The sequence below is a fragment of the Hermetia illucens genome, chromosome 5 (genome assembly GCF_905115235.1).
Source record: "Hermetia illucens chromosome 5, iHerIll2.2.curated.20191125, whole genome shotgun sequence".
In the NCBI taxonomy this organism is placed as follows: domain Eukaryota; kingdom Metazoa; phylum Arthropoda; class Insecta; order Diptera; family Stratiomyidae; genus Hermetia; species Hermetia illucens.
Window position 1 is genome coordinate 25,598,349 of NC_051853.1, and position 18,032 is coordinate 25,616,380.

General features: G+C 42.8%; 2 protein-coding genes across 4 annotated transcripts in view; one reads left to right on the top strand and one right to left on the bottom strand.

Annotated features, from left to right (window-relative positions):
- The window catches only part of LOC119656968 (synaptic vesicle glycoprotein 2C-like), a 239,876-nt gene that overhangs the window by 114,807 nt on the left and 107,037 nt on the right, over nucleotides 1-18,032 (bottom strand). The window contains exon 1 of one of the 2 annotated variants that reach the window (XM_038063693.1): nucleotides 14,602-14,843. The exons of the other annotated variant lie outside the window; for it this stretch is intronic. Coding sequence (XP_037919621.1) covers nucleotides 14,602-14,725 — 124 coding nt within the window. The 5' untranslated portion in view covers nucleotides 14,726-14,843. Of the gene's footprint in view, nucleotides 1-14,601; nucleotides 14,844-18,032 lie in introns of those variants that run through there. 2 annotated transcript variants of the gene reach the window in all.
- Nucleotides 1-18,032, top strand: part of LOC119656966 — a 244,069-nt gene that overhangs the window by 53,045 nt on the left and 172,992 nt on the right. The window lies entirely within an intron of this gene.

Sequence of the window (18,032 nt, forward strand, 5' to 3'; positions counted from 1 at the left end):
AGAAAATGCTCGCCAAGCAATTAGGTGTCTCTCAACAAACCATTTCCATGATCTACGTGCAATGGGTAAGGTTCAAAAGATCGGAAAATGCTGTGCGTTTGATGGGATCAGCGGCTTATTGTCTACTATGAACTGTTGAAACCTGGCGGAACGGTGGATTCCTACCGTTATCACCAACACCTCATCAAATTGCATCGCGCTCTGAATTAAAAACGGCCGGAATATCAACAAAGACATGAAAAGCTGATTTTCCTCCAAGATAATGCTCTGTCGTACATGTCGAAAAAAGTTCGAAACTACTTAGAAACGCTCAACTGGGAGATACTACCCTACCTCACTTATTCACCAGATCAGGCCCCATAGGACCGTCACCTGTTTTCATCGATGGGCCACTCGCTCGCTGGGTAGCATTCCAATTCTTACGCAAACGTCCGAAAATAGCTTGATGGCGTGGTTTGCCTCGAAAGATCAACAATTTTATTGACATGGCATCCATAAATTACCTGAGAGGTGGAAAAAATATGTAGATAGCAAGGGCCAGCATTTTAAATAAAGTTTTACGAAGTGTACAAGTGTACAAAGCCAACTGCTGAGACTTCCGGAGAGCGTATAGGCCATGAAGTGGCGAGGTATCCAGTGATACATTAAACCTGGTGGCCCAGTTCCAGTAATGCCAAAAATCACCGTTTCTAAATTAGTGGAGATAGTCAGTGCATTGCGTTAGATCCGCTTCCCGGAAAGTGCGATTGGGTAGTAAGCCGCCAGGATTCTCGTAAAGTGCTGGAGCATGCTACTACTACCAAATTATCACTGGAAAGTACCAGCCCTTGTAATTTTTTACCAAACAAGTAGACTTGCCAGCGGCTCTGGTGATGGCTAGTCGAAATGCGGTACTACGTTGGCGCCATTACCTAATCATTACAAATGCTAAAGTCTCGGTTCTTCCAGAATCCCAGAACCATGGACTAAAACTAGAAACTTTAAAGTCAGCGGCAGCAACTTCCTCGTCGATTCGCGTGTATGGGAACATGTGGATAGATATGACTTTAAGACCTCGACGAGCGTTTCGTTCGCTCTTCATTTTGCCAAATATCATGACTTCCATCTTAGGCGCAGGCTTCCTGTGCAACTATCGGTTGTTAGTGGATCTGAACAACAGATACCTGATTGACCCCACAACCTATCTTAATTCATCTCTGCAATATGCATGCTTAACACTTTTCCCATAATTTTTGAGGGCGTTGGTGGCCATTTCAAAAATTCCTCAATACCGAGCGTAGTCTTTTTAAGCCACTTAAGCATGATATTCAGCACCACATTAACACTATTGGCTCCTCTATCTTCTCTATGGTGCGTCCTTTACTATCGTAAAAGTTCAGCCAAATTGAAGAACTTCCCAAGCAGAGTATTTGTGGGCCTTCATACAGCCGCTGAAATTCGCCACTGCACATGATCAATAAAATCAATGGCGAAAGGAGACCTGACAGCTACTGATGATGCCAGACGGATTCTTCATTCCACTCAATCACAATTTCACGTACTCCATGGTAAACTATGGCATTTTCCGGACCTTAGAATTAGTGAAAGCCCTGTAGTTTCTGAATATATTCCCGAAACTTCAATATGCACACCTTTCAGATTCTTCGATTTCACTGGGATGAAGTTTGGACTGTGCAATGCAGTGCAAGTCTTTCAGAAAGTGATCCACTGTATTACGAAACCTTCACTTTTGTTTCGTATATTTTCCTGATGTTCTGGTTACGCCCTTCCATCTCTCTCTCTTTTAATGCTAGCCTGTTCGGGCCGAAAATTAGTGACCTCCATTTGATTGAGTGGTCCTCATAGGTTGTCTAGGCATTTAGGACTACCAAGGAACAGCTGGTGAAAGCTACACTTCTTGCATTCCTTCAGCAAGATGCACCCCTAGCCATCTTCATCGATACACCCGGCTGTCGTAAGTACTTTATTTATTAAAAGTTGACTAAAAGTTTTAGTGTCCGATCGCTGCAGCGGAGGTAACTAACTGTTAGAAAATTAAAAAAAAATCGAATTTAGAGTCCTGTTCAGATCCCTAGGGGTGTTGACCTCCGATGTCGCGTGTTGGGACGGTGGAGTCGGCCGCATCTTCGAAACCGCATCCCTAAGCAGACACAGCGTTCCAGAGTCGCTTAAAGCTGCTCTGATGTCTAGTGCAGCGTTGCCGGGGAGAAGTAGGTTCCTTGACCTTGAACTCCTCTTGCTGGGCTGTGCGGAGGCCGAGAAGGACGAAAGGCAAGGACCATGACCACGACGGATCGTCGCCAGCTATTAGAGCGACCTTCAGCATTTGGCTGAGGAAATGCCAGCAGTGTTGCATCAACAAGCTGTTATTTAACTGTATCAAACGCAAGGACGGCCACAGTAAACCACGCGATCTCGCGGGAGTCTTTAGTTTTGGACCCAGGCAAGTAGGCGTTCAGGATTGCTTGGTGGTGTGCGGCCCTGGGGAAGAAACAACGATAGAAATTGAACTGGCCAAAGAATCTTTGCAAATCCTTCACCGTGGTTGGTAGTGGAATCGTCTCAACCTTATGTGGGTCAGATTGGATACTGTCAGGGGTAACTAAGTGGCCGAGAAATTTCATCTGCCTCTGGAGGAATCTGCATTTTTCAACGTTGACTATAAGTCCGGCCTCAGAGAGGCGTTGAAAAATGCACTCGAGATGTTCTAAGTGCTCAGATCATTCATGTAGACGAAGCAAAAGTTCAAGTTTCGCAAGACAGAGTAAATGAACCTTTGGAAAATCTGCGCAGGGTTGCACAAGCTGAAAGTCATCCTAGTGAACTTGGAGAGCCCGAAAGGTGTGCAGATATGTCTTCGGGAGCTACAGGGATTTGGTGGTACCCCTTGGCTAGATCTAAAGTCGTTAATTAGTGCGCAAAATCATGGATGAGTGGAATGGGATATCGGTATAAAACTGTCTGAGCATTCAGACAGCTATAACCTCCACTTGGCTGCCATTCGCCAATTGGCTTAGAGATCAAACGAAGTGGAGAGGACCAACATGGTCTGCAGATACCCTGCTTCATCAAGTCTCCAAAGTCTTTCTTCGCAGTAGCAGCCTTCTGGGGTCAAAGTGGACGTTCTTTTAAGAAGATTGGAAAGCCGGTAGTGTTGATGTAGTGCTGCCCTTCGTGCTATACCGGCTTAGAGAAACTACTTTCAGTAGCGATGTTGCTGTAATTTCGGAGGAGTACGCGAATGCGTTGGTCGACACCGTCATCGAAAATTATAGAAAGAGTGTTATTTTGGCAGCTAGAAATTTTCCCTGACGTATGTAACGAGGTTACGGGGTCTATCAATGTCCTGTTCTGCAAGTCCACCAGTAGCCCATAATGATACAGGAAGCTTGTGCCTAAAATGGGGATGCTAATGTCCGCCAGAATGAAACTCCACGAAAAAGTTCGGCGCAGTCCAAGACTCACGTCCACCTGCCGATAATTATACGTGCTGATGGAAGATGAGTTCCTGACCGCCAGACATAAATTTTGTGGAAATAGGGTGTTCGCCGGGGTACAAGGAGAACCGACACCTCAGCGCCCGTGTCGACCAGGAAGCAACGTCTGCTAAGGCATCCAGCGAGTCTAGTTTCTCATGGTTCTAAACGTACATTCGGCGGTACATTTAGTCGCTTGGACTCCGTTTTTCCGATGGTACCAACAAACCATCGAGGCCGATAGGTTTTCGGCGAACAACTACCCAAACGCCAAACTCAAGCTTGGTGGTGACCGCGTCAGCCAATGTTGTCACCATTGACTTGAGGTCCTCCACTTCCCGAGACACAATTCAACACAAACTTCCGCGACCACGGGGCGCGCGTACACCTCGTGTATTTTATCGGGAGTGGCGGACAACACCTCCAGCGATCCCGAGTCCGCGCTGGCCAAGATGGCGCGGAAGCTTTCTGGAAGACGCTACAGCCAGAGTGACTTCAGCAGCTCCGAGCCAACCTTAGGCCCACCCAATTAACTCATTTCGCGAAGCAACTGGCTGGGGGTACGGTCACCTAGCGACAGCTCATTCAGTGTGTGCTTGAGTTTTTCTTCTTCACTCACTGAAAGGCGTCTTATTAGCTGCTCCTTCAAGCGGTCGTAGCAACATTGCTCAATCACTTTCGAAACCAGCTCGACAGTATGGAACATTGGCACCGGAAGCTGAAGGCCGCTCTAATGGGATTTGAAGCGAATCCAGAAAACTGGAGGATAGATAATAGTATGAGATATCTGCAATAACTGATCTGTTCACAAGGTGCATATGTGAAGGGGGTTATGTGAAGTTGAGAAAGGGGGATTGACATTAAGTAGTCTTCTAGTCTTAGCCAAGGTTTATTTTGAAGCAAACGGTGCGAGTGAATTTACGTGAAACCAACTCGAGAATGAGTTTTGATTATGACTGGACAGTATGCTGTGTACTATTTGAATGGATTAACGAAAGGCTCAACATTAAGGATGTACCCAAACTTCTATATCTTCTACTCCACATAATTTGAAGATCCTCTGTGCAAGGCTATATTTTGAGGGCTAATTAGTTAACATATACCATAAAAGTAGACAGTGTCACATCAATACTTAACGCAGAAACTTTATTTAAAAGAGGTTATTACAAATGGCGCCCAATGTGGGTGTGATTGTGAATAAGATATTTTGGTTCCAAATCTAATCTTTGGATAAACGGGGAGAATAGATGTTAGTCTCCTAAACTTTGTAACTGGTTAGGCTGGGGTAATAGATTTAGTCCCATTTTGGTTTGCATACCCTCACGCATGTCCAGTGTTGTAGACCAGAGTTTTTTGTTCTCTTTCTACAGTAAAAGGCATGGAGAGGTAAGTAATTTTTGCGCTCGGTCGATATAGAGGTTTTTTGACTTGCTTGGATTGCCTCTCGCGAGTCTCTGACTCTCTTGCGACGCATGCCTGAAAAGAGGTTTCTGGGAAGTGTATTTCGTCTTCCTTATGTTAAATGGTAGACTTTTCCTCCGTACTGACGAAGATCATTTCTTCTTCGTCGTGGGCGGAGGGCGCGGGTAGATGTTAACTCTTCGTTGGGAATACAGAGGTATTTGGTTGCTCACTATGCCTAGCCATCCGCAATAAGTTCCCTTTAGTCAGTGGATCGTTCAGGGATGCGATCGTCAATCCGTTACCTTTGCATGGTCTTATTTGACCATATAGGAACATGGAAGGATAGATGTTTGACCAGAGCTTTTGCATAAACATTGGCTTTTAGAGGCGCTCTTTAAACGACTTCAGAAAAAAAGATCCCAACTAACGAACTTATAGACGTAACATATTCTGTTACTTAATTGAAATACCATACCGCTGATGCACCACTATGGGGGGTTACACCTGCTTAGTATACCGGTGGTGTTGGATGAAACTCAAGTTTGATTTAAAAGCATCGCTTTTTAAGGTTTTGTGTAAACACAAAACCTTATTAAAATCGGTTTACTTCTGTCTGTCTGTCCGTCACACGCATTTTTCTCGGAGACGGTTGTAGCGATTGACACGAAATTTAGTAAAAAGGTGGGAATTGTGAACGCTCACACATATAGTGAGTAACATCCTTTTACGACGAATTTAAGGGGGAGTCCCCATACATGCAAAAGGGGGGTGTACATTTTTTTTTCATCAAATATAGTCATGTGGGGTATTAAATTAAACGTCTCGATTAGCACTTTTCGAAGCCCGTTTTAGTTTTGACTTTTGTTGAAAAAGTGGGGAGTGCGGGGGGTTTAAAGTGGTCATTTTTTTAACGATCCCATTCTCAGAAACTACTCAACCGAAAAATCAAAAAAAATCAGGGGGCTGCCACTATATGGTGCCTAGGCTCCGAAATACCCTCCATACCGATATCTGTTCAAATAAAGTTAATAATAGTACATTACTATAATTTTTAGTAATTGACAGGAAAACCCCCCTTAAGTTCACCATAGAATCACAAAATTTTGCCGCAATGTAGGCTACAGTATAGATCATGATTCTACCAAATTTGGTGAAAATCGCACTATTGCTAACAAAGTTATAATAGGTCAGGTTGTGGATAAAATCCGGCTTAATAGGTTACGGTGGGCGGGTCACTTAATCCGTATGGATGATGATGATCCAGCTCGGCAATATCTATGGTAGAAAAAGAAGACCAGACCCTGCCTAAGATGGAACGAGGCGTAGGTTAGGACGCCAGACAGCTTTTAGGGATATCGAATTGGTGGACCTCGGCTCAAAACCGGGATGTCTGGAGTTGCTTATTAAGGCCGGCCTAGATCGGATACCGGTTGTTGCCCTGTTGATGATGATGATGGTCCGTATATCAAAAGTTATAACATTCTGATTTTAGTGAGCTGCTTTCTTGAGCCTCAATACTTGATTGCCATAAATCTCCGATTGTCAAGTACAGCACCTATTGGAGCAGGTATCCATTACCTTCTTCTCTGCTGGACTCATTCAATTTATCGCCATATCATTGTTTCTAAAAAGAGTGGATCCATAGATTAAATTCCCTGGATCCAGTTGCTATTTTTGCAATAGTTTCTTACTTCAAGCCGAGTCAAGTCTGCACATTTTAGATAGGCAACTAAAGAACCAATATCGGTCGAATCAATCTCGGTTTTCTCTTCCAATTTCTATCTGGTAATGCCGACTCAGTCAACCTGATCTTATTCAAGCCATATTTCAAGAGCACTTAAATTCAGATCCACACTCATAAAACATGCACGAAGCGACAACAATTCTTGTACTTAGGTTCATGTACCTGGGCCACAATTGGCATGGTCATCTCAATGGATACCGTGCGGCCTGTTGGAGCTAATATAATGAACTCACCTCAAGATTCTTACCTTTTGTACGGAGTCTATGTATCTTGTATTATTGATCATTTCGCTGAATGTATCTGACGATTTATTGAATGATAAACTCTTTGAAGAATGGCCAGATTGTCTGGAGATGCTTGTAAAACGGGCACATACCGTAAAAATACGTGAAAAATGTTCAGATTACCAGAAGATCTCGTTGGCCCGAGACCATTAATATTAGCAGCAGCAACTTCAATGGGTCGTACCCCGAGAAATGAGTGTAAACAATTGTTGATGCGGTTCCCTGACCCGTAGATTGTGGTAAGTGGGTCAAAGTTAGTGTGAGCGCAAGATGGGATGATAGTGATGCTGGTGATGATTATTATTATTATCATCTCCGTCGTTGGGCTGATCGATTCGTACGCTATGACAATGCGGTTTTCACGGGTTTTGTTGTTTTTCTGGGAGACCATATTTTTGAGATGGAGAGTCGGATGATGGTGTGCTGACCAGTGAATACAGCATTTACGAGCTTTTCGCCTTAACGAAGATATAACATTGCATTTTGACAATGATTTTGATTGTTATTGCTTGGATCCATGATTTAAGATCAGATTACCGGGAAAATTTTCAATTTGAAAACGAAACAACTGTTTTTTTTTGCTTCATTTAAAATGTTGAATGAAAGCAAGTGATTCAATCAATGGATTTTATTTTAGATGGGTTTTGGCCTAATTTCATTTATGATGACTTCGAAAGTGTTGTTTACCGAAAAAGAGAAAACACACTATTAACAAATTTAACATGCGAAAGAGCTATCTGGACCGGATCAATCGATCGCAACTGGAGGGAATTGCTTATGATTCAATGAGACTTATTTTGCTGCAACGTGGTTCTATTTATATCTACATAGTTGAGTTTGGTATGCCGGGATTCAATGTGATATTAATATAGTATGATGCCGTAGGGAGCGTTAAGAAAGCAGACAACTTGGACTTACTTCGATTGTGCTGCTAACAATGAGATTACCACCAAACTTTTCAGTGTCGTGCCCTAGATGTTGCACCTACATGTTACTCCAATACAGAGTATCCTTATATTTTCCAGATTTTTCAGATGAGTACGTTCTGGGAATGGATATTTGATTTGAGGGTATAGATTTGAACCCCCTCCTTATATTTTCCCTTCTAATCAATGTAAAAACTAAAACGGAGAAAAGGAGACTGACTGGAGACAAAAACATTCACAGTAAATCGGCTTGAATAGGATCTGTTTTACATAAAACCTTAAAAGAGACCAAATTTTAGATTAATTTGGAATATGGAATCCTAGCATCTTACAGTCTCTTGGAAAAGTTAAATAAGTCTTAAACCGGAAGTTCAGTGCTTAAGGCATGAAAGGTTTTGTTGATGCTTTATGTTAGATTATCTAGATACACGATGGATTATTGACATTTTATCTCTTAAGTAGTAGTAATTTCACGAAAAAGAGGCAGCTTCGACCAACTGTAACTTCCTTACTAATAGCAGGGTTTCCACCAAACTTTCCAGTATTATGCGCCATACTAGGTGATTTTGCGGATTTGCAACGGACTTAATGAGTGCTCTCAGTAAATTTTCAAGATATAATGCTATACCGTTATTAACTTTATTTTAAGGCCTAATAATCCTTTCAGATTTTTCGGTTGGGTAGTTTCTGAGAACGGAACCTTTAAGTAATTGATCGTTTTCGCACTCCGCACTTCCCCCATTTAGTGTCAAAATTAATTTTGGCTTTGCAAAGTACCAATCCAGTCCTTTCAGTTGATATCCCACAGGGCACATTGGGTGAAAAAAAATTTTACACCCCTCTTTTAGGTGCATGGTCCCCCGTTAAGGTCAACATGGAACAGTGTAATTCACCATATGTGTGGGGTTCACAGTTCCAACGTTTCTTTTTCAATTTTCATGACAATAGGCTTAGCCGTTTCCGAGAAAATTGCATGTGATAGACAGACAGAAAGACAGCGAATCGATTTTAATTAGGTTTTGTTTTTAACAAAATCTTAAAAAGACACTTTAGACCGGATGAATTGGATTCCCCAAGAGTTGGTTGCTTGAAGAACAATGATAAGCTCTGCGAGATGTTGTATATATTTAAATAGACGACGTTCAAGGAAAAGGCAACAAAACCAGGCGCAGTTTCAGCTCTGCTTTGGGTGAAGCCTGACTCAAAAGATAGCCATGGGTTGTTTTGCCTCTTTATATACAATTCATAAATACGACATGAGTATGAATTATATTTATGACGAAAACTGCCCAGTAAATTAGAGTCTAAGCCAGCCGAGGTGGATCTGTCCTGGACGAAACCACGAGTCGCTTATTTTTTTGCAAATTTGGGTGCTACCCCAGAAAACAGGGGTCCGTGGACCGAAAACGGTAATAAAAAAATTGACGCTTTGTTGGCAAAACCAATCTCTTGGTGGGTTGATGGTAGGTTTCCTACCGACTCCGTGTATATACGTTGACAATTCTCAATCCACAGATAGTCCTAAAATATGAATAGTATTGTCAATTCTTTTTGTTAAACTATACTAAAATTGATTTCACGTTTATTGTTTATGTTTTGGTTTTATTATTTTTTCACCGACAATTCAATTAGTCGTTCCGTTGAAGCTATGGAAAGATGAATATAAACTTTACTCACTACTCAGAAATGTTGTCAATGGAAGCATGATTTCCGGCAGGGACTTTCTAAGATCTTTTTTTTTAGCAAAGAAGTTTTGGCGGTCAAAGGGTAGTATAGGTCCCAGAGCGAAATGTGGAGCATAGAACCTGGGAAACGCCTGTTGAACCATCACCAACAGCTCAACTATCAAACCCTATCTCCACCTCCACGTGGGGATTGTTTGGAGTTCTTTTTTCATGAAAAACTGCAGACGGAGAGAGATGAGGGCGAGTTTCCCGCACCTAAAAACGGGGCAGAATATACCAACTAGTCCTCCAGGTTGGGAGTTGGGTAGGGCTGACAACCCTACACGGAAAACCGATGTTACGAAGCCACGGAAGGAGCCTCGGACAGGATGGATTTTACAAAGACGAACCCGGCAATGACAACGGATTAGCGATTTGCGCATTTTCTCATGGAACGTGTGCTCCCTGTACAGACCGAATCCTGCTGAGCAGCTAGCCGAAACCCTGTCCCAATATAGGCCTGATGAAACAGCGCTACAAGAGATGCGATGGACAGGGACCGGTTTTCTGGAGAAGAGTCGCTACCCCATATTTAATAGCGGCCATCCAGTAAACTATGTGCCCGGAGTAGGTTTCTTAGTCAGCCAAAAAATGAAACCTGCTGTTATCGGCGTTGAAAATATAAGTGAACGGCTATGCATTCTGCGCTTGCGAGGCAAATTTAGAAATTAAAATCTCATAAACGTTCACGCCTCTACAGAGGAGACTGCAGAGTCGGAGAAGGATACCTTCTACGAGGCAGTTGAACGGACCCTCGAAGACTGTCAACAGTCAGGTAGGAACGGAGCCCGTATTCAGGCGATACGTTGGCTCCCATAGCTTACATGAGGATACCAATAATAACAGACTACGGATTATTCGGTTAGTAGTATCGCACGGAATGGTTGTTGGAAGTACCTGGTTTGCACGGACAGCGGTTCACAAACATACGTGGGCCTCTCCAGACGGGACCACTTTCAATTGACCACGTGTTGGTCGAACGCCGCGACCTTTTAGCCTTGATGAATGTCAGAACATATTAGGGGGCCAATATAGACTCGACCACTATCTCGTTCGCATGGTGCTAAGAACTCGAATTACTACACCACCTACAATCCCTTCGGACAATCAGGTGAGGGTGAACACTGAAGCCATCCACAAACATACTTGGCTGCAGCCGCAAAAAGAGTTGGAACGGCTGGTTTGACGATGAATGTAAGCTAGCTACGGACCGAGTAATGTTGCATTCTCAAAGGACGCGGGCACGCGCGCAGACTTATCACGAACTTTGGCGAGCGGAGAAGCGACTTCACAGACGGAAAGAGGAAACATGGGAGAAACAACAGGTCTGTCAACTCGAAAAATACAGGGAGCAACCGCACCAGGCGCGCATCTTTCACGCACAAGTCAGCAGGATGAAGCCTTACACACTTCGATGTTCGTCCTGCCGAGACAAAGAGGGAAATCTGATTTCCGACAGAATGGGCATGTTAAAGCGATGGGTTGAATACTTTGATGAACTACTGAACAACCAGAACATCGGTGAGTTGGAGGTTCCGCCAACTCAAAATGACAGACAAATACTGCCACCACCAAGTGTAGAAGAAGCAGTCCGTGCAATCCAGCGGCTTAAAAACCATAAGTCGCCAAGAGTCGATGGAATTACAGCCGAATTGGTTAAATATGGAGGCGGCCAATTACACCAAGCGGTTCCTCAACTGATGCTCAAAGTATGGGACAGCGAACCAATGCTTGACAACTGACATCGAGACATCATTTGTCCCGTATATAAAAATGGAAATATCACGCAGTGCAGCAATTATAGAGGAATCACGTTGCTGAGGACCATCAATTGATTTTCTAAGCTATTTTGCTAGGCCGGATAGCCCCATACGCCCAGAATATCATTCGCCCATACCAAAGAGACTTCACTCCGGGCAAATCAGCAACAACTCAGATTTTCTCTCTGTGGCAATCGATGGAAACTGTTGGAATGTGGGCATCAGTTACATCATCTTTTCGTCGACTTTAAAGCCGCCTATGATAGCATAGCCAGGGTAAAACTATACACTGTCATGAAAGAATTCGGTATCCCGACGAAATTGATAAGACTGACTAGACTGACCCTGACCAATGTGCGAGGCCACATAAAAGCAGCAGGATCACTCTCAAGACCATTTGACATCAACAATGGTCTACGACAAGGGGATGCCCTATCATGCGTCCTCTTTAACCTGATCCGTGATGCTGAGGTAAATGCAAGAAGTACGATCCTCTTTAAGTCCACACTACTGGCTATGCTGACGATATAGAGATCATGGGAAGAACGACCAGAGATGTACAAACTGCCTTCATCCAGATTGAGCAGGTGGTAATCGGCGCGAGATCTTCGGATGCACATCAATGAAAGCAAGACAAAATATATGGTGCCAACATCAGCACCGAAAACCAACCAACCAACAACATCAAAGCGCACTGGTCAAAGAGGAAGAATAAAGATTGGAGACTACAACTTTGAGACCCTTGATAATTTCTCCTATCTAGGGTCGAAAATCACAACCGATGACAGCTACGATGATGAAATCCGCTCACGGTTGTTGTCAGCCAATAGAGCCTATTTCAGCTTACAAAAACTGTTCCGCTCGAGGCGTCTCACCATAGGGTCAAAGCTATTACTGTACAAGACAATGATATTGGCAGTCCTGATGTATTCCTCAGAGACTTGGGTTGTTAGCAAGAAAAATTGCAAGCTCTTGGCTGCATTCGAGAGATGAATTTTCCGAAGAATTTTTAGGCCCCCTTACATGCGGATGGACGATTCCGTAGCCTACAGAATGACGAAATCTATGAGCGGCCCAAGAGGTTATGGTGGGCGGGTCACTTAATCCGTATGGATGAGGATGATCCAGCCCGGAAAGTCTATAAGGGAAATATCTATGGTAGAAAAAGAAAACGAGGCAGACCCTGTTTGAGATGGAGCGATGGCGTAGGTCAGGACGCCAGACAGCTTTTAGGGATATCGAATGGGTGGACCTCGGCGCAGAACCGGGATGTCTGGAGCTCTTTAGTAAGGCCTTGACCGGATACGGGTTATTGCGCCGCTGATGATAATGATGAGGCAGTGTTATATACCAATAAAGGGCTGCGATAATAGGAGACTGCCCTGATAGTCTTTCTTTAGCCGAGTTGGCGTTGGGGCATTAAAATGAGGGCGTGTTTGTGCGAAATTTTCAAGTGTCTTCATTTGTTTATCCCTAACTTCTAAAATTCGAATTTCACCCTTGACTCTTTTTTAAAATGACATCATTTTCTGAAAGAAATCTATGGGGAATAATATGCTGTCAGACTGTTTAATCCCGAATGTTGCATTGCGAAGTCCTATGGCGGTTATAGTAAAGTGTACAGCATATCTATGGAACTGTGGGTATCTCCAACAGATTACGCTATGCGCAAGCTGAGCTTCACGCGACATTTTATTGTCGGCTTTTAACCACGGGGATGTGGAAAGCCGATCACATTTCGCAAGGGTATGTAACAGTATTCTGTACGGTCTGTGTAGTCGGTGTGGGGGTTTTCTCTGATAATCACAGTGTAACCGAGTCGTAGGGTGTTCCGAGATTCGCTAGTGTATTCTGAGTGAAGGTACTGTCGTTACTAGAATTTTTTCGACGGCTGGGCATGATTTGATCCCCAAGCGTATCATTAAGCTTTGTTGTCAGTGGCGACGCATTCCAAACGGATAAGGCAGTGCGGCAACGCGCTAAAAAACTGGGCAGTACATTCGAAGATACTCTCTTCTTGGTTCCTGGTCATAGAAACATTTAGAGATTGTTCCTCGGTGGGCGTAGCTGACATTTCGCTGGCGACTATGAACACAGCCGTTGATTTCAGATGATGTTCACCTGTGGCAAATTGTGCAGAATTTGGTCCTTCTATATTAAAACCCTTTCACAATAGAGTTTGAGTCAGACGCGTGCAGTGCATACAGGATAACTTGATACATCCAAGATGGTACTTTTAATGAATTGCAACATTCACTGAATTCTTATAAGTGACGCCCAACGTGTGACTTTAAGATGCTAAGCCAGATAAACATGACGTCTATGGAGATAGTCATTTTCGTATCAAATTTCTCTGAAATTATTGTCAATCTATTAACCAATATCGGCACTATTCAGCAGAGGAAATATTCAGCTTGGTATTTTGGGGAAGAACCCCTTAAAACTTCTTCCCTTCTAGGGTGCTTCATTTTGGTGTTACACTTTCACCTTTAGAGCAGAAGTATCTCTTCAATTTTTTAAAGGACCACTTTGAGATACTTTCAGAAATAACACATTCACCAAAAACCAGATGCTATTTTTGTTTTTCTCGTTGGAATTTGCTTCCAGTTTTATATATACCTTTTTATCTGAAAAATAGATACGATTCCCATTCAGATATATGTATAAGAAATAAGGTCACTTGGTGCTTCCGGCGCAGCAGTCAATCCGGTGTTGTAATTGACCAACTAGAAGTTAATCTAATTCATCGTAATAGCCTAGTCATGCCGAGAAAATGAATGACGCAAGAGCATTCTAATGAGCAAACAAAAAACACGCAAACAAAACGAGAGAACAGCTCAAAAGCAGATTTGAAAGATGCAACAACATACTCGCAAGCGATACTTAATACGTTTTAGCAAGACTGAATACATTTGAACTTTTTATATCAAGTATTTTAACCATTGAAGGTTCAGAAGAAAATACTCTTATAAGAGATATCCTTCTTTGCAGGAATAGATACGTCATAATAGCTTCATAGTAGGCTGCAACATCGCGCCGTCAATTTGAAGATCTTCCCATTTGCTCCATAGATTTACTGAGGTTAATTTCACAACTGATGACATGATCAGTGGTCATCCTTCAACTGGAATTTATGACATTAGGTGCACCGATAATTACACAATCTTCGTCAGACTTAGATACAACCAATAAACTTGCGTCATGCAAATGAACTAGAATGGCATTGATAACAATCACACTATCGTACTTGAAATATGAAAACCGCATCCGCGAAAGCACTGACCTTTTAAAACTACAATTTTCCCATCGATGAGGTTTTCCCGCTCGTCACTTTCTGCATCGGGGTCCAAATCTACGTTGGAGGTTTGGCACCGGATCTTGACACTAGGATACTTAGTTCCGGGCATTTTGGAATCCTTGGATACTTAGTGGCAACAAGATGCCTATCTAATTCAAAAAGTTACAACAGTGCAAGTGCAACGAAACAACTGTTTAACTGAGGTTGGCAAACCTAGTATTGTAATGTGAAAAGTGCATTCGGTAAAAAATGAATAAACAGCATTATTTGTAATCGTATCGTTTGTTGATAGACAGCCCACAGGGCCGGATTGGATCTATCAAGGCGAGATTATTTTAATTGAATGAATGAAAATTTATCTGAAAGTGTATCTTTTATTTAATTTGATTACAAGTTTTAGAAAATCGACAATACTTGAGTTTATTATTGGTTCACTATTATAATCTGGTGCCAAAAGTATATTTTTTACGGAGCTTGACGAAGTCCTGGGCATGTATTAAGGATGATAGTAATGATAAATGGTAATCCTGCGGTTGAATCGCTCCCTCTAACTTGTTTCAAAAGAAATGAAAATTCCCTAAGATCAGCAATACTGAAGTTCTAGTAGTAGTAATATCTAGGAATATCCGCTTCTCTTAACTGAAGAGCATATTGCGACCTACATCCTACAGAAAGGAGGCAGAGTCCAGCCAGCTCAGATCTTCAGAGCCAGCTCGTAATATTCACAAAAGGAACGCAGCTCTCCCACCCTGCAGCTAAAAATCTCTTCAGGTCCTCAGCAGGTCCTCAAATAATCGTTAACCTAGTGTCCGTAGCCTGACTCTAGCTGGGCATGGGCAATCTCAAACGAGGTCCCTGAGGGTTCCCCCCCCCCCCCTCTTCTCCACAACTTCTGCAATGCGAATTGTAGGGTATGCCAAGCCTGGCGGCATGGTCCCCTACGGATCAGCACTCCGTGCAGACCGCTGTAATCTTGTATGTATTTGCACGCGTCCGGCACAGGACCTCTTGCGATCGGGTTTGACCCTTGGCTTGGCACAGTGGCGAGCTTTCGCCATCCGAGGTCCGCGGCTGCTAAGTAGTGCAAGTAGATTTCGCCTTTGCCAGCCACTAACGGAGTGGTGACTGTACCCGTCGAAATACTGCCAAGAGTGGAGCCCCGTCTGGCCAATCCATCAGTCCGCGCATTCTCTTGTATGCTCCTATGACCGACAATCCAGAGGAGGGTGACCTTGAGCGAGCCGCCTACACTGTTCAGCGCGTTTCTACAGGAATGTCGTTGCTGGGTACAAGGGTTTGGCATCTGGGTCTCGGATCATGCCCCAGCAATAGACAGGCTTCCAGTGTCGCCAGTACTTCCGCTTGGAATACACTGTCAAAACCTGGGACACCACAGACCATCTTTGATCCGTCGGTGAAAAATACTGTGTCATAGCTCTACAAAACCTCGCCGGTCTTCCACTTTGCCCTGGTTGGAAAGTCCACAGCAAAGTTTCTTGTGGAATTCAGCTTGTGTGTGACATAGTACTTCGTCTTGGCTTCGCTGTCCAGCATCCGGAATCATATAGTTTGACATTCTCGATCGGAGACGCCATTTCTTTGCAAAGTTGCTCTTTCACGCACAGAAGACTGTATAGACCTTCTTAATCAGTAGTTCTATGCTCAATCTGCAATTTAGCCTTGGATCCAGGATTACACTCAGATACTTTACATTGGAGGAAAGAAGCAATCTTTGTTTATTCAGCCCTGTGAGGTGGAATTCGAATACCCTTGGTGGTGAATAGCAACAGTCCCGTTTAGATTGAGTTTAAGCTGAGTCAGCATGTTGCGGCCCACAGGCACATCTTTTCCAACGCTCTTTTCATGATGTCACCTATATCTGAGGAAAACATCCGTGACACTAATATTACCAAGTTGTCGTCACATGTCATCACTTTCACCCCGCTCCTGTCCAATATTCGCCAAATTCCGCCCATCATTATTAACTAGACCAGCGGAGAGATGACACTACCTTAGGGCGTGCCTTTGTTCGCAGCTCTAGTCAGGTAGTTGGCTCCCAGATTCGACTGGATTGTCCTAGCTCTTAACATGGATATTATTCAATACGTAAGATACCTATCTGGTCCTAAATTGCTAGAGTCCTTAGAAGCTATTCTCCTTCTTAAAACTCCACTTACAAGGCCAATATGTAATGATTAAGACTCATCTTTACCTATTTTTTTTCATTTTCACTTAAAATTTATTTCTGCACGTTTAAATTGCGCGGGTTCAGTTCTGACTATTTCTTAGACCAAAACTGAAAAACTTCAAAGTTAGATTTAAGATATTTTCTGAGATTAATGCGGCGAATGAACTGAAAAACATTATAGGACTATATCAACTGTGGAGACACCGTTTAATAAGTGGGTGCGTTGGGTAGGAGAGCACTTTGAAGGAATCCACACATGTAAGTTCTCAACGAAATTCGCTTTGTTTTATGATGAAGTCCTTGTATTTTTTTAACAAAGCCCGCAATTGAAGCACAGTCTAGGAAAGTGCTTTATGTTGTATGTGAAAAAGGACATTTGAAAGGATTCAAATCGGCGAACAGTTCTACCCTACTTAGACTCCAATCGCTTTTCTTTTTACCACTACTGTCAACGCACAGGTCCACACATTTAGCTCAAGGGCAGTGTTGATATAAAGTTTGCTGTTAAAATCTAACAATTTCTCAACAAAACCATTAAATTTTACTGAAATAATTGCCGTAATCAATGTTTATCCCTAAATGAATATTGTTTCATGCGTCCATGCCGTCCATTTGTAATCAAAATTAAACTGACCTGGCTGAGTAGCTAGATTTTGCAATTACTTGACTATGTTAGTATAGATATTGCTTGATCTCATAATGACACCCGATCTTCTGTTTCCTGTCTACTGCGGAAGCAACCAATTTATGCAGATAACGCACAGTTGTCTTGTTTGTCAATAACTTTTTAAAGCGTCAACTTCTGAATAGCCTATATACGCTTAATATCAAAAACTGTGCATTCCGCTGTGACCAATAACGGCAACAGCAAGACAACGACCTAGAAAAAATTCACTGGATTTTTGTATTTTTATTAGTAAAATAGGGCTTGGCTTGTTTTTTGTTCAATTTTAATTAGCAGAAAAAATAAGTCTTTTCAGTCTTTCAGTGGGGAGTTATCGGGAAACCAATTAGCGATCTATTGCAAGGCCAGACCAGGCTGAAGGCTGAAGAACTTGATGGAATAATTTCCTGATAGCAATCCATTAGTTCCTTAGATACGAGAGAGGAATAGTGCCATGTTAATGGTCCTATTGGAACCTAGAGATTTTGGCATACACAATGAGAGCTTATCCTTGATTATCCTAAAGCAGTGAAGAGCTATTTGAGTTTTACCTATTTGCTACGC